Here is a 20625-nt window from a genome sequence, read left to right as displayed (position 1 = left end):
ACGAACTACTTTTTTGGTCCCGATAATTAGCTGTATTATGCTGTATATATGCTTATAACGAACTACGGTTATAACGAACTAAAATTAGTAGTCCCTTTGAGTTCGTTATAACCGTAGTTCGCTGTACTTCCAAGTCACGAAAGGACACAAGAGATACAAAACTACTGGGGTACGAAATGATCTGGTACCTCATGCAGTTGGATGTGCTCTTACAAGTGACAACCTCCAGCAGCGGGGGCACGGGTGGCCCAGTCATCTAAGGCGCCGCGATTCGCTGTGCAGAGTTGCGTCCCTTGGGCACGCCAGAAACGTATGATTGTGGGTTCGAATCCCGGTTCTACGTTTGTCAGCACCATACCCGTGCTCGTGGGTTTCACCGAAGTGGTAAACGTCTGTGACCTGCATCACTTTGGGCTTTCCTCCCACATTAAGCTGACACGCCGCGATATAGCTGGAATACTCTTAAAAGCGGCGTTAAACCGTACTCACTCACTCACTCACCTCCAGCAGCAAAACATTACCAGATACAAATGGCCAGCCATGAGTCCTGACCTTTCCCCCATAGAGCACGCCAGTGACATGATCGGAAGATGTGTACGCCGACCTCAGAGGCAAAGCGCTACTTCAGCCGAACTGGGCCAATCGCAAGACACCCTCAATATATCATTCGGAGATTGAGTCGGAGCATGCCACGCCGTATAAACGAATGTTTGACAAACCGTGGGGCATGGCCCATTACTTGTCAAGCCATCTCCAACGTTGATGTCCTTACTTCACATCCATGTCGTCTGTCTTGGTTGACTTACAATACATCACCATCATGTCATGTTGATTGCCATGTTACACCCAGTCCTTCCCTTTGCCATGGCCAGGGACCATATAATCTATTATATGGTCTCTGCCTTTGCTTATCCAAAACCAACACCCGATACCTTATGTAATTCCCTCCTTCCCTGTAAGTGGAATTTGATGTATGGTTTCATCTTTTGTGAGTGATAATGTTTAAGCGTGAATTCAGTAGAGTGCCATAGAATTTCACTTAACTAGAATACGTTTTTCGGGAAATAGAATTAGTAATTAGACTGGTCTCCTGCCTCTGTTGCGCACGCTCGCTTATGCTACACAATGCTGGCTTGGGCGAAGCATTTAGAGCAGAGGACCAGTCTAAATCAGTAGTGCGCATGTGAACTTGGGTGACTTTGACATCCGGTTTGTCTGCTTTCGGTGAAGAGCATGCAAGTGTGCCCGAAAAATGGCATTTCACGTTCGACTTTCAAATCATAATCTATTCAAACTGTCAAAAATCAGGGCTCTACCCTTTGCAACACAGGCTGATGACAAAGTTTTCGAACGAAGACAAGCCGATCCTTCTACAGAACATGTTTATGTAAGAGTCGGTCAAAATCAATCCAAATCTCAGTCGCTGACTTTGCAGAGGCATGACCTCTCGTCTTGCCTTTCAACATCGATCGGTTCTTATATTTGTAACACAGATCAATAATGAGATTACATTTTGCATTATACGAATATTATTTACACAAGGTGTGTACTTCGAGACATGTTATTAAAGATGTCAACATGTTACATTGTCAGGCCATGTGCAGTCATTCCGTCAAGTCTTGAATTTCTAAGATGTCATTCACATGTTTCGTATAGTTTTTGTCCGCCACTCAGCATCGTCGATGTAATTAGTGGCTTTTAGTAATACATCCTTTCAGGTCTAATTTGCACAATGTGTTGTCACATTTACCAATTTATTCTTTACTTATTTAGCACCCAAGATCATGGGTTCGAATTGTCAGCATCATACATGCCAATGGGTTTTACCAAAGTGGTAAATGTCATAAGACCTGAATCACTTTGGGATTTCCTGCGACATCAAGCTGAAACACCATCCTACATCTGAAATATTTGTCAAAGAGGGGTTAAACCAAACTTGCTCACTCACTTATTTTAATAGCTTGCCAAACTCTACCATTTCTTGGCATGGAGTCACCCCACAGATGACATCCTTGACTTGTCAGCTAGCTTACAGGGTTAACCCCTTTTGTCATGTGGACAGGGTTAACCCCACTTGTCATGTGGACAGGGTGTCTGAACTTAAATCAGGTCTAGTTTCAATCCGAGCACACAACTCTCATATGTTAAGGCATAGACATAATATTATAATTTCAATCCTGTTGGGAGAGTTAAAAGTAAGTATTGCATCACTAGGTTGTCTGTCAAATATTCTAGTTGAGATATAAAACTTTTGAATGTGTACATTGGATTTATTGTCTAAGAGATTGGCAGATTCGGAATGGCAATGAACTTTTGTCCCCAGATTTGTGTACGGTTTCCAGTTGATAACTGCTTCTTGATCCTTTCAGAAAACCTGTCCAGCATCTGTACGTAACAGAGCCTCACTGCATGATAAACATCTATATATGACAAGGCTTCAACAGAATACAGTTCGGTCAAAGTCATCAGAAGACAAGTCAAGGTCACTTCATAGTGACACACTATCAAGCTTGTTGTTGTCAGTTTATAACATTGGTTTTCAAGATGGTGAAAAGTTCAGCCAAAATTGTCAATGCGGGTCAAGGTCATGTCCTTGCCCTTCAGACCAAGGAACAAGGTCATTGGAGGGACGAAATGCTTGCTTACCTGAAATTAGTCTGGAAAAGTGTTTCTTGCCTATGACCTTGACTGACCTTGAAAACCTGTTTCAGGGTCATAGTAAGAGCAATGTTGTTGAAAAAGCGGAGAATCAGTGCATCGCTGAATTCGTCAAGGCTGTTTCATACTCAGAGGATGACATTCTTGCTTTTGAAAGCAACAAAAACAGGTCACAGGGGATGTCTAGGGACATTATTAGTCATGAAAATCATGATGTAACAGTACTACAGGACAATGTTAGCCATATGAACACCGTGAACATTAGCTGTCAGGCCTTGCCTGATGTCCACACAGTGTTTTGTGATGGAGCTGGTGATGAGGCAAACAAAGGTCAAGGTCAAGGGCCATCGGAGGAGCAGCTGCTTGTTGTTCATAACTTTTTCGAACGAACTGTGAGTATTTTGTCTGGCATTAATCATGATGATCAACTTGTTTCCTCAGACGAAGTGGGATAATCAGTGACAAGAGTTGACCAGAGTTCTAGATCAGCTGCGTATTTGCGTAAAATATGCTTTAAATAAACTGAAATATGCAGACAAATCAAATCCCCAGCGTATCAAATATGCGACAAAAATATAAATACGCTACTGAAATAAAACAAGTGGTACATTACAACTGTTAGACAAAACGATTGCGGGTCAGCCGATCACAAAATTCATTTACCAATTGTTACATTCAGAAAAACGTGCGACTCAAATATATCGTGCCTATATCATGTATATCTTAAAAGCCGTTGAGTGGTGCTTATAACAATAGCGCCCAATGACCAAGTGTCGAAAGCAGTCGCTAAAGGGTCAAAACAAAATTTCAAGCTTTCTCAGCATTGGAAAGAGTTCTTATCCCAACGATAAGTTCGTTAGAGGTATTCTTGATGAATTGATTGAAAGTGTTGTTTGTCAGAGTGCGTTTTGGGTACTAATTTGAGTGAAGTTATCTCCTCTGTCACCAACTCTAATACATGGAAAAAGCATGACGATAACTATGTGTCCAAAAAGACAATAGATGAATACTAAATATGAAACATAAATATCCTTGGCTGATATATAGGTGTAAAGACAATGAAACGTGATTGTGTTGTTGCTCTTGTCAGAAAATGAGAACTAGCATTTTTCTTACAGCATCTGGGCTTTGGAAGGCACACCAAGCATACAGATTTCAAGCATTTAACTAAAACACTCAAATGTCCAGAGACATGTGGGTAAAAAAAAATTGACTACCCACTAAAAATTGTGGATACCCAATCAAAATCAAACCCATGGGTAAAATACCCAAATAACCAAAAGCTTATCTAGAGTTTTGGCTGACTATATGTTTTTAGGGGCGGTCGGGTAGCCTAGTGGTTAAAGCGTTCGCTCGTCACGCCGAAGACCCGGGTTCGATTCCCGACATGGGTACAATGTGTGAAGCCCATTTCTGGTGTCCCCCGCCTTGATATTGCTGGAATATTGCTAAAAGCGGCGTAAAACCATATTCACTCACTCACTCACTCACTATATGTTTTTATCAAGTTTAGGAGGAGCCTGGGTTTGAATAGATCCAGCATGCTCAGTAACCGGCATTCGTGGCCAACTCGTGTTATTCCGGGACAAGCCGAATAGCGACTCATGCCCCTCTCATGGCCATTTTTGCGACCGGGTTCTGTCTTAGCGCAAACGGGCATAGCTAAAACAATTGTAAACTTGTTGTGTAATGGTTAACATATATTTCCCCATATATTATATATATTTCAGATGCAATTTAAAGCACATCGGGACATGCGGACTTATACAGTATGATTGAACACATGTAGCTGTGTCTTGGGTATATTTTTAGATGCAAGACATATGTAAATTCAAAAATTATTTCTGAGGGATTCTTTGACAAAGAACTTGAAATCATGCGTGCATTCTGATTGGTTTGTCGTATTTTCGCACATAACATTCATCAATAGGGGGACGAGTCTTCTTGCAGGTTACGGAAAGGAGTGAGTGGTGACGAATGAGTAACCGGGTGGTCAAGCTCTGGGACAGGGTTAGGTCTGATCACAAAAGCTTCACTTGCCCAGGTCAAGATAATGTCTTTGTGATGTTAAATCGGCTAATTGGGAAACTTGGGATTTGTACAAGGCCCGGGCTTGAGATAAGTTCTAACCCTGTGTGACATGGTTTATAGCAGGTCATTGTGTTCAGGCAGTTTGAACGTTGCTCTGAATATCGTTCACTGGTTTGTCTTGTCCAGACTCTGTTATATCGAGGCTACTGTGATAAAGCTGGAATATTGCTGACTCCTGTGTACAACAACAAATGTTAAGAAATAAATGCTAAGTAAATTTCTATGTGCTCATCATTATCATGATTATGCTAAAAGTATATTTACATGAATGATTATCATGATTATGCTAAAAGTGTATTTACATGAATGATTATCATGAATATGCTAAAAGCAAATTTACATGAACAGATGAATGATTATCATGATTATGCTAAAAGTGAATTTACATGAATGATTATCATGATTATGCCAAAAGTGAATTTAAATGAATGATTGTCATGATTATGCTAAAAGTGAATTTACATGAACAGATGAATTCTTATCATGATTATGCTAAAAGTGAATTTACATGAACAGATGAATGCTTATCATGATTATGCTAAAAGTGAATTTACATGAATGATTATCATGATTATGCCAAAAGTGAATTTACATGAATGATTGTCATGATTATGCTAAAAGTGAATTTACATGAATGATTATCATGATTATGCTAACATGGCTAAAAGCGAATTTACATGAATGATTATCATGATTATGCTAACATGGCTAAAAGCGAATTTACATGAATGATTATCATGATTATGCTAACATGGCTAAAAGCGAATTTACATGAATGATTATCATGATTATGCTAAAAGCAAAATTTACATGAACAGATGAATGATTATCATGATTATGCTAAAAGTGAATTTACATGAATGATTAACATGATTATGCCAAAAGTGAATTTACATGAATGATTATCATGATTATGCTAACATGGCTACAAGCGAATTTACAAGAATGATTATCATGATTATGCCAAAAGTGAATTTACATGAATGATTATCATGATTATGCTAAAAGCGAATGTACATGAATGATTATCATGATTATGCTAAAAGCAAATTTACATGAATGATAATCATGATTATGCTAAAAGCAAATTTACATGAATGATTATCATTATTATGCTAAAAGCAAATTTACATGAACAGATGAATGATTATCATGTTTATGAACATGATCATGATGATGAACTTGTTGACATATTGTTATGGGTTTCCACCTTTCCAACATTGCAGAACATTTATTGAGAGATGACTTTCAATTATTGTTAGTATTATCATGAATATGATTGATATGATCGAAGTTCTGTTGTTAACGTGGTTTCTGCCATCACATAGCTGGAATATTGCTGAGTGCAGCATTAACAACAAACTGTCAATCAACAAAAAAACCATGGCTACTGCTATGGTAAATTGTCTTTGTGATAATAAACTTCCTCTTTTTTTTCAGTTGCCAGATTTCTTGAAATCGAAGCAAGACTACAGGATTTATCATAAAGACATAATATTCGAGAACAATTACTTTGGGAAAAATGTTTCAACTCAGTAAGTTGCTTCAGTTACTAGTTTAATGATATTTGTCATTTTACAAAACTGAAAAATATTTGTGTTGCCAGTAACCATGGTAACCATGACTTTGTTTTGTTAACATGTGCCAGCATGACCAGGGTAATTATATGAAATAATCATGCTTATCAAATGCAGTGTTCAGGAAATCTCATCAAGACTTAAGGGACAGGACATCAACCGTTCTGAAAATTTGGTTGTCATCAATAGGCGATAACCTCTGAGCTACTCTGCACTGCTTTCCATATTCCGCAACAGAATATTCTGCTCCAGTGGCTGCACTGTGGGTATAGGTGGTACATCACATGACCGAACTTTCCTCTTGTTTGTAAACAAACACTTACCGTATTCAACGTAATAAGCGCCCCACTCTAATAAGTCCCACGGCGATATTTGCTAATATATTGGCTAGTGAACAATCCCAATTAGCACCCCTTCCGAGTGATCAATGTACACAAGACTTATTTATTCGCATATTATATCCACTCGTGTGTTATATGCATTCTTAATTATGGGCAATTAAATTCTGGAATAATATATCTGTCGCATATTACATTTCAGTCTGTCAGCATAAACCACGAAATTTATCTTTCAAATCTGTTATTTCCACCAAAATAATATTCTAATAAGAGCCCCATATTTCTAATTTTGAGAGTGCCCTGGGCGCTTATTACGCCAAATATGGTATTTTGAAATTAGAACAGAGGGGTCCAATGCAAACCTTTCGGTACGCTTTACATATTGTTTTGAATATTTATATAGATATACTACTACAACTGTAACAGTGAGGTGCATGGCAATATAGCTTTACACATCAAAGTGATACCTGTGAAGATTCGGGGTAGAATAGGTCTTCAGCAACCCATGCTTGCTGTAAAAGGTGACTTTGCTTGTCATAAGAGGCGACTAACGGGATCGGGTGGTCAGGCTCTCTGACTTGGTTGATGCATATCATTGTATACCAATTGTGTGGATTGATGCTCATCATATCAATCACTGGATTGTCTGGTCCAGATTCTATTATTTACAGACCGCTGTCATATAGCTGGAATATTGCTGAGTGCGGTGTTAAACACCAAACAAACAAAATCAAATTGACAATGAAATAGTTTTTTGCATGTTTAGGGATATTTTTTTAGTGAAAGTTTATATCGTCCAAAATGAAAACAAAAAACACATGAATAGACTGTGTAGGATGTGACGATGGTACGATGGCAGAGGTACTAGGCTGGCCACACTAAACTCTCAATAGGAGAGTGATTGGCTTCATAAATCAGATGCATATTAGTATTGTCATCTAGGATTTGCATTTGATAAACACTGGTTTCTCATCTTATTAGTATTTTGTTACTCATCCGTAAGAAAAACACACAAGCTTTCTCTTCAGTTTGCCTCTAATATCAAACATGACTGAAGCCAGTTAACTCTGCACAGCAGAGCTCTATTGTGTTGGTTTGAGAATTGAATCGAGCATGTGACATCATGTCAATAATTATTTCGTGCTTTAATTTAGAACACACCAGGCACACACTTCCGTCCATGAACTGCCCCTTAAGTAAAACAAGACTGCTTAAGATTTTGTCTTAATTTGAATGCGGCGCCAATGATTTTCTCATGTCCACGATGGAAGGTTAGAGGGTATCCATTCATGGAATTCTTCCACATGGCCACGTGTTGTATTATTATCATTAAACATGGTGTATCTCTCTCTTGGGGCATCTTCTCAGGGCAAGGCGTTAACTGACTCTAAAAGTCCAGTTTTCACCCTTACCGAACTACACTGGAATTTTGTGGCCTGATTGTAGCGCCACCAGTGTCTATTACTAGTTATGTAGCTTCTATGTCCCTCATTGACCAATCAGATTCCACCTCTCATATTACTTGCATTGACTTCAAACAATATGACTCGCCCAAATTACTTGAGCACTTTAATTAAAGACATGAAAAGATTTGGAAAATATCTGTTGATGCCCAGTTGACGGTACATGTTTTGCAAATCTTGCAGTCGACCGAAATATGCAGGTTGAAATCCATTGTTGCTCATAATATCAATCATTGGATTTGTTTGGTTCAGACTTGATTATCTACATGCTGTCGTCAATCTCGTCATGACATTTGTTGACCGACCAACTAGTGATGTGAAGACATTGTACCTGTAACACGAGTACACTTGGGGGATGGGTGGGGGTGAGGCATTCAGGTCGTCGATACTGTTGAACTACAAACACAGACTGACAGGGTTACATGGGTTAGGGATGACAGACCAAGGATCTTAATCCAAGTAAATGGAAACTCATTGGCTGTGGACTTGGGTAACCAAGGGACACAACTCTGATTCTGTAATGAGATCCTCTGCCATTCCCAAGGCAAGAGTGTCCACTAGCCTATATCAAAGTCTAGTTTTCACTTGGCCATTTCCAGCTGACTTTTCTTGGCCTGATTGCTGTGCCCATGGAGAGCATGGTCAGTGCCCCTTCTGATAAAATGTGATATCAAATCAGATAACAGTTCTTATTTCAGGGGGGACCAGGTGGCCCAGTTGTCTAAGGCGCCGTGATTTGCTTTGCAGAGTTGCGTCCCTTGGACACGCCAGAATCCTATGATTGTGGGTTCGAACCCCGGTTCGCCCCGATTATGTTTCTAGGTTTGTCAGCACCATACCCATGCTCGTGGGTTTCACCGAAGTGGTAAACGTCTAAGACCTAAATCACTTCAGGGTTTCCTCCCCATATATGCTGACACGGCGTGATACAACTAGAATACTGTTAAAAGCAGCGACTACCATTGAAAATTACCTGGTCGAGACCGATTACGAAAAGATGTGATATTTCATCCCTAAAAAACAAGATGACATATTACGACAGTAAAGATAGTTATTACTGCCCAGAGTTCCAGATAACTTTTGCGCAATTGAGTTTTTATTCTAGGGTTTCTATATTTATTGGATTATTACATTTTGCATTGGGTAACCCAAATTTTTTTACTCATCTATTTGTCACTCTATTGGGGTTTCCCCCAAAAGAGTGAATCTTTTAAGATTTAAAAAAAATATGAAATAATGTTTTAGATGTAAATAACTGTTCTAAATATACAGGCTTGACTCAGAAAGTAAATTACAGTAAAGTACGTTTATAACGAACACGCTTATAACAAACTCATTTTTTAGTCCCGACTATTAGTATTTGTTGTATAAATGCTGTATATTTGCCTATAACGAACTACGGTTATTACGAACTAAAATTAGTGGTCCCTTTGAGTTCGTAATAACCGTAATTTACTGTATCTCATAACTGTGTTTCGGAAATTAGCTCCTTTGTACGCATGTTGAAAAAGCTTCATTGGGTATTTACGCATGCTGTTTTATACATTTGAGTTTTTCATTTTATGCGTGCGTTTCTGTACATAAGGTTATTGAAAGTAATTGAGCTTTGAGAGTTTTGGAGGTAATAGGTAAATAGAGGCTCGCATGCTACACAGTATCAAGTAACACTCACCAGTGTTAGAAATTGGCACTAGTCTTGTAGTCCTTGGGGAAATGCCCAATTGTTAAGATATCATAAGGACCAGTAGAAATTTGCTACATTTAAGGGTTTTGCTATATGTTATTATTTTAAGAATTAGTGGACTAAACATTTTAATTTCTAACGCTGACTTTCTGCACATCACAATAACATGAAACACTCAGCACAGGTAGTCTAAAAATAGCATTGCATCTCAGTAATTTCAGTGTAAATTCAACACACGATGACTGTGGCTACATCAGCATGTTTGTGAAACAGAGATGTTGACCTTGTAAAAAATTCTGATTGGACCATCACTTTGTGTGAAGGTCCTTGAAAGAGCAAGGCTGAAAACTAGACTTCGATCTTGGCTAGTGGACATTCCATCTTCCCGAGGCAAGTGCGTTAACTGACTATAAAAGTCCAGTTTCCACCCTTGCCAAACTAGGCTGGTATTATGGAGTTACATTTTGGCTGGACTAACGAGTCTTTGCATAGTCCAATCAAAATCGCGCACTGGAATCGAAATCTGGTTCGTAAACTGTCTTGCAGATTTCGGTTGATTGCAGGATTTGCAAAGCATGTACACCGCCATCTCGTTGTCAGCAGATATTTTCCAAAACTTTTCATGTTTTTAATCAAGGTACTCACGTGATTTGATGCATTTCCCGATGTAAGACCCCTTTTATCACAATATAGATCTTGATCATTGATCAGATCGTCCTGACTCGGCGCCACCATTTTGTGTGAAGCAAACGCAAGTGATACGAGAGGTGGAATCTGATTCGTCCATAGGAGAGGCTTAGAAGGAACATAACTGGTAATCACCACTGGTGGCGCTACGATCATGTTTGGAAATGTGGAGCCTGTCAGAAAGATTTATTGTGAACAGAAGAATTTGAGTTCTTCTATTTGGGGAGTTTATGATTAGCTTTGCGGGGAAATATTACTACGTTCTCATAAACAGTCTACTCTGTGTTTAGGAAATCTGCTTTGCTACAAAAATGTCCTGTTTTCTGTATTTATATGTCATAATTCAGGGACTTGGTGAGAATTTAAAGTAATTTTTGTATATTTTAAGAATACTTTGCATCCACCAATGGGGCTGTGGGGTAGCCTGCTGGTTAAATCGGTCACTCGTCATGCCAAAGAGTTTTTCAAATCACATGGGTACAATGCCTGAAGCTTGCTTCTGGGGCTCCCCACCAGGAATATTTCTAAAACAAAAGCGGTGCAACACCATGCTCATTATTCATATCGATGGTTTATTAGTTTATATATACTGATGGAAATAAATAAGGGATCGCATAAAGTGTTTGGTCAATGAGTCCGAATGTTGTTATTTTTTTGTCGCCGTTTTTCGGAAGTACATGGTCAACATCTCCAAAACGCAGGCCATCACCTGTAGGAAGACATGCAGTGCACGTGTTTCAGTAGTTTTTCATGGCACAATGGGGTATAAAGTCTTCTACTGTAAGACCGATCTCATTGACATCAACTGCGTGAAACATGCCAAGACAGTACATGTGTTTGAAGGAGAAATGGCAGGCATTCAGGATGGCGAGGTCAGGCCAGTCACTGCGAGAAGTTGCAAGACACTTTCAGAAGTCCATCAGTGTCCTCTCATGACTGTGGAACCTCTACAGGCAGACCGGCGATGGGACGTGGGCGTGGGTGTGGGCGACCAAAGAAAACTACAGCTCATCAAGATTGTCAGATTCGGCTGATTTGTTTGAGGGATCGCTTTAAACCTGTTCCAAAAGTGAATGCCGAGTTCAGAGCTGTCACACATCTACGGTTTAGTGATTTCACAGTACGTAACAGGCTGCGTTCAGCGGGTCTACAAAGTCGCCGTCCCGTGGTAGGAATCAAGATGACTCAAGAACACAAACGGCGAAGGTTACAGTGGGCAAGGCAGCATGGAGCCAGACAGTTGCGTCGTTGGCGATACACCAATGTTCAGCGATGAGTCTCGTTTCAATATGGACAATGCAGATGGTCGGATATGTGTTTGGAGACGACGTAATGAACGATACCAAGCATGCACTGTCAAACAGCATGATAGATACGGAGGTGGATCAGTGATGGTCTGGGGTGGAATCACCTACGACAACCAAACAGATTTGATTCGTGTGGATGGTCGTCTAACTGGTGTTCGTTCCCGTGATGAAGTCTTACGCCCAGTGGTGCTTCCGTTCGCTAACAGGGTTGGACGGTTGTTCGAGATTCAGCAGGACAATGCAAGGCCACATACTGCTCGTGTTTCAGCCGATTTTTTTAGGCAGAACCAGGTCGCTGTGCTTCCATGGCCGGCTAAAAGTCCAGACGTTAACCCGATAGAACATTTATGGGACGTTCTTGGTCGTCGGGTGCGAGATCGCATTAATCAACCTTGTAATCTGGATGAGATGTTTGACTGTTTAAGACAAGAATGGCATAATGTTTCAAGGGCTACAATCCGGGCATTAATTCGGAGTATGCCAAGACGTTGTCAGGCTGTTGTGAGAGCTCGTGGTGGCCACACATCATACTGAAGAACTGAGATTAAGTCATTATTTACCATGTAGCTTTCATTTGATCAAGTGTTGTATTAAAATCTTATGTCTGCATCATTTATGCGATCCTTTATTTTATTCCATCAGTGTAGTTATACCAAGGTTCCTTCCGTCTGTCCGTTCGAAAACTTTGTCCCCACGATTTCTCTTAAACTATTCAGTGGATTCATCTCAAACTTAGTACATATAATCTGTGTAATATGGAGGGGTGCAGTCAAAATAAAAATATTTTTTTTAATTTTTAATTTTTTTATTAATTTTTCAAACCCTTACCCTATCCATTATTTAATTTGAAACTACTGACACACTAGGCGGGTCGGGGGTATTAGTGAGCCATGCTCACCTTTGCCCTTGTATAAGAATGAGTTGTTGTTGTGTGGTTTGAAATGTAAATCATTCTCAGTGAATGGAAATGTTCTTATTTGCATTTCTTCAGGGGAATAACAGCCTACGTGACCCAGGTGACGAAGATCCGCATCCTGACACACTTCATGTACGCCCACGCTCAGTTCAATGTGCTGAAGATCACTCATCACCCCGACGACGGGACAGTCCGCATCCGATGGCGGATCAGCGGTCTGCCACAGCTCAAGACGCTTCTCATCTGGAAGTTCATGCCGTGGAACTATCGGAAAAACCGAGATGCTAATTCAGAGTAAGTGGACCAGTGAGGGTAGCTGCTGCTTCAATGAGTCCTTGAAAAGGTGAAGACCTTTAATTTGGGGAATCTTATGAAGAGAATATCAAGGATCTCTGGACAACGCTTATTTTCAGCCTCATGATTCGAGTTACTATTTTTGAACGCTGTATTTCATATTCATCGATGATGTTCTCAAGTGTTGTTTCTGTGGTTGCAGATGGCACGATGGGTTTTCCATATTCACTGTTGGCTCTGATGGCTTTGTCCATAAACACCGGGTCGACCGGGTGAGTAGATGGAGAGAGGGAGGCTCCATTGGAAGGACCTGTATTAATGTCGACTGTGAAATATATACAGGGCCCTGTTCCACAAAGACAGTCATAAGTCAGTGTTTAAGTTGCGATCACCTCAGCACTTTGATAGCTTTGGGGAACGGACCCCAGATAAATATCTTCATATATCATGTTCGACGTAATAAGCGCCCCGCTCTGATAAGCGCCCCCGGCGATATTTGCTAATATATTGGCTAGTGAACAATCCCAAATAGCAACCCTTCCGATTGGACAATGTACAAAAGACTTATTTATTCGCGTATAATACGCTTTCATGTGTTATATGCACCCTTCATTATGGGCATTTAAATTCTGGAAAAATATATCTGTTGTATGTCAACATTTCAGGCTGTCAGCATAAATCACGAAATATATCTTTCAACTCTTGGTTTTTTTCAGCAAAATATTATTCTAATAAGAGCCCCCTATTTCTAATTTTGAATGCCCCCTGGGAGCTTTTTACGTCGAATACGGTATACTACTCAAAAGAAGTTAAAGGTATGGCATGACGGGTTTAACTATAGTGATATGAAAGAATCTGGTGTTCTTTAACTTCATTTGAATAGTATATATCAAATATTAGGAATACAAATTATCATTGTGTTTTTGTTGTTGTTTGTTTGTTTGTTTGCAATATTCCATCTATATGATGTCGGTCTGTAAATAATCGAGCCTGTACCAGATTATCAAGTGATTGATATCATGAGCATCAATCCACGCAATTAGGATACGATAATATGCATCAACCAAGCCAGCGACTCTGACCACCCAATCCTGTTAGTTAACTCTTACGAGAAGCATGGTGATTGTTTCACAGTGGTTCAGGCTTGATAACTGACTGCTACTGCAGTGTTGAGCATCATTCACTCACTCACTCAAGCAGGGAGACATGGGTAGCCCAGTCATCTAAAGTGCTGGAATTTGCTGTGCAGAGTTGCATCCCTTGGGCATGCCAGAAACCTGTGATCATGGGTTCGAATCCCGGTTCGCCCCGATTATGTTTCTAGGTTGGTCAGCACCATACTTGTGTTCGTGGCTTTTAACAAAGTGGTAAACGTCTGAGACCTGCATCACTTTGGGCTTTCCTCTCACATCAAGCTGACATACTGTGATGTAACTGGAATACTCCCACATCAAGCTGACATACTGTGATGTAACTGGAATACTCCCACATCAAGCTGACATACTGTGATGTAACTGGAATACTCCCACATCAAGCTGACATACTGTGATGTAACTGGAATACTCCCACATCAAGCTGACATACTGTGATGTAACTGGAATACTCCCACATCAAGCTGACATACTGTGATGTAACTGGAATACTCCCACATCAAGCTGACATACTGTGATGTAACTGGAATACTCCCACATCAAGCTGACATACTGTGATGTAACTGGAATACTCCCACATCAAGCTGACATACTGTGATGTAACTGGAATACTCCCACATCAAGCTGACATACTGTGATGTAACTGGAATACTCCCACATCAAGCTGACATACTGTGATGTAACTAGAATACTGTTAAGGGCAATGTTATGACCCAACTCACTCACATTTGTTTTTATGAGGGGGTTCAAATTTGTTCAGGGCATCAAAACTGGAATTTCAATGTGGCCGCCAGGTAGCTTTTTTGATAAGAATGTAAACATTTCAACTCTTGTGAAACCTGAAACCTCTTATGGTTATTACCCAATCCATTTTTTTCAGTAGTTGTTTTGTGTAGTTGGAAGGTCTCAACAGGTTTTTGTTTGTTTTTTTACAATATATGAAATTTTGCCCTTCCACTTGGATCATGAGTGATTTTAGTGTTAGAATTTCCCTTTCAGTGTAAATGCTGAAAATCTTTGAATATCAGTGCTCACAACAACTTTTGTTTAGTGGCTGTCTTTGTTTGACATTTCAAACTGTTGACTACATAGCCATTGGAGCTACAGTGCTGTGGCACTATTGTTTGTATGATCTTGTCATGCCTCCGTGGTCTAGAGGTAGAGCGTTTGCCTGGAGAGCGGAAGGTCCGGGGTTCGATACCTAGCCGCATCATTCCAATAGGCGTTATAACATGGTATTTGTTGTTACCCTGCCTGGCCTCGGCAATAGGGGCTAAAACATGGACTGATCAGCTTGGAGTCAGTATACTGTGTGTGAGTGGGCATTCATGTTAAACTGATGCATGGTATCTCAGTGGGCTAGCACTATTGAATTGCCACACACACACACACACACGAACCACACACACACACGAACACACACACATACACACACACACACGAACACACACCCACGAACACACACACACGCGCACACACACACACACACACACACACGAACACACATGAACACACACACACACACATATATGTTGGTATATAAGTAAAGTACAATAATCTAGGACGTGACGTTAAACCCCATATCATCTCACCTACAGAACTGCAATAATCTAGGACGTGACGTTAAACCCCATATCATCTCACCTACAGAAGTGCAAAAATCTAGGACATGATGTTAAACCCCATATCATCTCACCTACAGAAGTGCAATAATTTAGGACGTGACGTTAAACCCCATTTCACCTCACCTACATAAGTGCAATAATCTTGGACGCGTCGTTAAACCCCATATCATCTCACCTACATAAGTGCAATAATCTTGGATGCGACGTTAAACCCCATTTCATCTCACCTACATAAGTGCAATAATCTTGTATGCGACGTTAAACCCCATTTCACCTTAACCTGATGGTTATTGATGTTTTCTTGTCCCAGGTTATGAAGGACGAGGAGCTGCAGATGGCCAAGCCAGCCAGCCTGGCAGCCCGACTCTCCATCATGCTGGGACTCGCCCCTAAACCCAGCCTCAACGACTTCAGCTCACTCTTCCTGAAGAGGACATCGTTTGCACCCAAGTAGTTTGCCTGTATACATAACCATAGAATAAAGTGTGTACTGCTTGGGAACTGCTATTGAAATATATGACGTGAAATTCATAGTTAATAGTCTGTGTGACGAAGGGTTAGGAAACAGGCACTTGTATGTATGTCTTGGTATGAATGTCGCTACAGGACAAGAGTTGTTGTCAGGAAACAGGCACTTGTATGTATGTCTTGGTATGAATGTCGCTACAGGACAAGAGTTGTTGTCAGGAAACAGGCACTTGTGTGTATGTCTTGGTATGAATATCGCTACAGGACAAGAGTTGTTGTCAGGAAACAGGCACTTGTGTGTATGTCTTGGTATGAATGTCGCTACAGGACAAGAGTTGTTGTCAGGAAACAGGCACTTGTATGTATGTCTTGGTATGAATATCGCTACAGGACAAGAGTTGTTGTCAGGAAACAGGCACTTGTATGTAGGTCTTGGTATGAATATCGCTACAGGACAAGAGTTGTTGTCAGGAAACAGGCACTTGTATGTAGGTCTTGGTATGAATATCGCTACAGGACAAGAGTTGTTGTCAGGAAACAGGCACTTGTATGTATGTCTTGGTATGAATGTCGCTACAGGACAAGAGTCGTCAGGAAACAGGCACTTGTATGTATGTCTTGGTATGAATGTCGCTACAGGACAAGAGTTGTCAGGAAACAGGCACTTGTATGTATGTCTTGGTATGAATATCGCTACAGGACAAGAGTTGTTGTCAGGAAACAGGCACTTGTGTGTATGTCTTGGTATGAATGTCGCTACAGGACAAGAGTTGTTGTCAGGAAACAGGCACTTGTATGTATGTCTTGGTATGAATATCTCTACAGGACAAGAGTCGTCAGGAAACAGGCACTTGTATGTATGTCTTGGTATGAATGTCGCTACAGGACAAGAGTCGTCAGGAAACAGGCACTTGTATGTATGTCTTGGTATGAATATCGCTACAGGACAAGAGTTGTTGTCAGGAAACAGGCACTTGTATGTATGTCTTGGTATGAATATCGCTACAGGACAAGAGTTGTTAGGAAACAGGCACTTGTATGTATGTCTTGGTATGAATATCGCTACAGGACAACAGTTTTTGTCAGGAAACAGGCACTTGTATGTATGTCTTGGTATGAATATCGCTACAGGACAAGAGTTGTTAGGAAACAGGCACTTGTATGTATGTCTTGGTATGAATGTCGCTACAGGACAAGAGTTGTTGTCAGGAAACAGGCACTTGTGTGTATGTCTTGGTATGAATATCGCTACAGGACAAGAGTTGTTGTCAGGAAACAGGCACTTGTATGTATGTCTTGGTATGAATATCGCTACAGGACAAGAGTTGTTAGGAAACAGGCACTTGTATGTATGTCTTGGTATGAATATCGCTACAGGACAACAGTTTTTGTCAGGAAACAGGCACTTGTATGTATGTCTTGGTATGAATGTCGCTACAGGACAAGAGTTGTTGTCAGGAAACAGGCACTTGTATGTATGTCTTGGTATGAATGTCGCTACAGGACAAGAGTCGTCAGGAAACAGGCACTTGTATGTAGGTCTTGGTATGAATATCTCTACAGGACAGGAGTTGTTGTCAGGAAACAGGCACTTGTGTGTATGTCTTGGTATGAATATCGCTACAGGACAAGAGTTGTCAGGAAACAGGCACTTGTATGTATGTCTTGGTATGAATGTCGCTACAGGACAAGAGTTGTCAGGAAACAGGCACTTGTGTGTATGTCTTGGTATGAATGTCGCTACAGGACAAGAGTCGTCAGGAAACAGGCACTTGTATGTAGGTCTTGGTATGAATATCTCTACAGGACAGGAGTTGTTGTCAGGAAACAGGCACTTGTGTGTATGTCTTGGTATGAATATCGCTACAGGACAAGAGTTGTCAGGAAACAGGCACTTGTATGTATGTCTTGGTATGAATATCTCTACAGGACAAGAGTTGTTGTCAGGAAACAGGCACTTGTATGTATGTCTTGGTATGAATATCGCTACAGGACAAGAGTTGTCAGGAAACAGGCACTTGTATGTATGTCTTGGTATGAATATCTCTACAGGACAAGAGTTGTTGTCAGGAAACAGGCACTTGTATGTATGTCTTGGTATGAATATCGCTACAGGACAAGAGTTGTCAGGAAACAGGCACTTGTATGTATGTCTTGGTATGAATATCGTTACAGGACAAGAGTTGTCAGGAAACAGGCACTTGTATGTATGTCTTGGTATGAATATCACTACAGGACAAGAGTTGCTGTTAGGAAACAGGCACTTGGTATGAATGTAAGTCTGTTTTACTGAAGCATAAGGAAAGGATATTAATATCAGTATGTACATATTGTAAGCACGTTTCTGATCTTATTGCAAAGTAGAAACCTTGACAAATGCCTGAAACAGTTGGCTTGAAACACAGAGAAAGAGTTCCACAATTACAAGTGATCCGTTTACCGGTAATTACAAGTTAGGTCAAATTAGGCTTGGACTGGTAATTCCTGTCCCGGTGGACAGGCAAATAAAGTACCTTACAGCGGTAGAAACTAACATATTTCTTCCACTAGTCCTTATAATAATAGCCTGTGCTTGTGGGTTTCACCAAAGTCTAAACATCTGAGACCTGAATCACTTCCTCCCACATTAAGCTGACACCCATGATAAAACTGGAATACTGTTAAAAGCGGCGATAAACCCAACCTACTCACACATAATGATACATATAGCACAAACTGTAAAATGGCAAATTTTGACTAGTCCTTATGATACCTTAACTATTGGGCACTTTGGCAAGGACTACGGAACTTGTGCCAATTTCTAACACTGCCTTATATCAATCTTTGTTGTTGAACAAAACATCGGCAATATTCATGTAAGTATATTTTTCAAATGAAGTCAGCTTGTCGGTTACCATCAGGGTTTCCCCTTGTCTACTTTTAGTGCAAGAAATAACATTTCGCTTTGCTTTGAGGTTTAATATATACATCTATTTGTAGCCACCTAGTATCGAAATATTAAAAAAAAAGAAAATTGTGACTGAACTTTGTGTGAATGACATGTAGACCTATCTAAGTTCCTTCAGAGAATATGATGTTGAAAGAATTAGAAACAGGTAATTTTCACATGTTTGTTTGGTGGGGGAAAGTTACGACTGACTAAAAGTAGGGGAGACTGGTAATTTTTTTAAGAGGTGGCAAACTTTGCAAAGGAGATAACTCCCAAGAGAGACATAATTAGCCCTATTGACGAAAATCTTTCTCATGCTCTATTAATCAACCAGTACAGCCTGCATATCCCCAAGAGATCTGCTCCCTTTCTTTTTATCTGTTCCTGTAACTGTAACCTGTTGATATGAAAAATGTGAAATGGGATCTCATCAATATGCTATGTCAAGTTTTGGTCTGGTAGTCAACCATTCATTGATATTTCTGTAAAGAAATTGGTGCCTCTGTCAGGTAGAGCTTCTTGTGCACACAAGTATTGTTTCTGCTGAGCGAATCCGCCAGTCCAGTCAGCCTACCTTAAAGAAGACCATATATGGAGGCCCCCACCTTAATGAAGACCATATATGGGAGTACCACCTTAAAGAAGACCATATATGAAAGTCCCACATTAAAGGAGACCATATATGGGAATACCACATTAAAGAAGACCATATATGGGAGTACCACCTTAAAGAAGACCATATATGGAGGCCCCCACCTGAAAGAAGACCATATATGAAAGTCCCACATTAAAGGAGACCATATATGGGAATACCACCTTAAAGAAGACCATATATGGAGGCCCCCACCTTAAAGAAGACCATATATGGAGGTCCCACCTTAATGAAGACCATATATGGCAGTCCCACCTTAATGAAGACCATATATGGCGGTCCCACCTTAAAGAAGACCATATATGGCGGTCCCACCTTAAAGAAAACCATATATGGGAGTCCCACCTTAAAGAAGACCATATATGGAGGTCCCACATTAAAGGAGACCATATATGGGAGTCCCACCTTAAAGGAGACCATATATAGAGGTCCCACCTTAAAGGAGACCATATATGGGTGTTCCACCTTAAAGGAGACCATATATGGAGGTCCCACATTAAAGGAGACCATATATGGGAGTCCCACCTTAAAGGAGACCATATATGGGGGTCCCACCTTAAAGGAGACCATATATATGGGGGTCCCACCTTAAAGGAGACCATATATGGGAGTCCCACCTTAAAGGAGACTATATATGGGAGTCCCACCTTGAAGGAGAGCATATATGGGGGTCCCACCTTAAAGGAGACCATATATTGGAGTCCCACCTTAAAGGAGACCATATATGGGAGTCCCACCTTAAAGGAGACCATATATGGGGGTTCCTCAAGGCTTTCGCCGAAAAG

General features: G+C 40.5%; 2 protein-coding genes across 3 annotated transcripts; both read left to right on the top strand.

The window, feature by feature from the left end:
• Window positions 1-1175: 1175 nt before the first annotated feature.
• Window positions 1176-18784, top strand: LOC124124206. Its single transcript, XM_046487332.2, has 6 exons — window positions 1176-1387; window positions 2370-3050; window positions 6190-6284; window positions 12797-13015; window positions 13218-13287; window positions 16102-18784. Exons 1-6 carry the CDS (start codon window positions 1253-1255, stop codon window positions 16243-16245), a joined length of 1344 nt encoding a protein of 447 aa, XP_046343288.2. The 5' UTR covers window positions 1176-1252; the 3' UTR covers window positions 16246-18784.
• On the top strand, window positions 16382-18784 carry LOC124124205. Of its 2 annotated transcripts, none has more exons than XM_048388972.1 (2): window positions 16382-17767; window positions 17828-18784. In XM_048388972.1, the coding sequence occupies exons 1-2, from the start codon at window positions 16382-16384 to the stop codon at window positions 18530-18532; spliced, it is 2091 nt and encodes a 696-aa protein (XP_048244929.1). In that variant the 3' UTR covers window positions 18533-18784. The 2 variants fall into 2 exon arrangements, with proteins under 2 accessions (XP_048244929.1, XP_048244928.1); XM_048388971.1 differs by having other exon boundaries at window positions 16382-18010; window positions 18071-18784.
• Window positions 18785-20625: the final 1841 nt, after the last annotated feature.

This window comes from Haliotis rufescens, unplaced genomic scaffold, assembly GCF_023055435.1.
Source record: "Haliotis rufescens isolate VD_foot unplaced genomic scaffold, xgHalRufe1.0.p SCAF_8, whole genome shotgun sequence".
Classification (NCBI taxonomy): Eukaryota; Metazoa; Mollusca; class Gastropoda; order Lepetellida; family Haliotidae; genus Haliotis; species Haliotis rufescens.
Note: the sequence above shows the minus strand (reverse complement) of the source record. Positions and strands in the feature narration are given on the sequence as shown.

Excerpts from the sequence above, each read along its gene's own strand:
- LOC124124206 (XM_046487332.2), top strand. The coding sequence starts at position 1,253 with ATGGCATTTCACGTTCGACTTTCAAATCATAATCTATTCAAACTGTCA. Across the intron at positions 3,051-6,189 it reads ATAACTTTTTCGAACGAACT|TTGCCAGATTTCTTGAAATC; the intron begins GTGAGTATTTTG and ends CTTTTTTTTCAG. Across the intron at positions 6,285-12,796 it reads GGGAAAAATGTTTCAACTCA|GGGAATAACAGCCTACGTGA; the intron begins GTAAGTTGCTTC and ends GCATTTCTTCAG.
- LOC124124205 (XM_048388972.1), top strand. The coding sequence starts at position 16,382 with ATGAATGTCGCTACAGGACAAGAGTTGTTGTCAGGAAACAGGCACTTG. Across the intron at positions 17,768-17,827 it reads TGAATGTCGCTACAGGACAA|GAGTTGTTGTCAGGAAACAG; the intron begins GAGTCGTCAGGA and ends TCTACAGGACAG.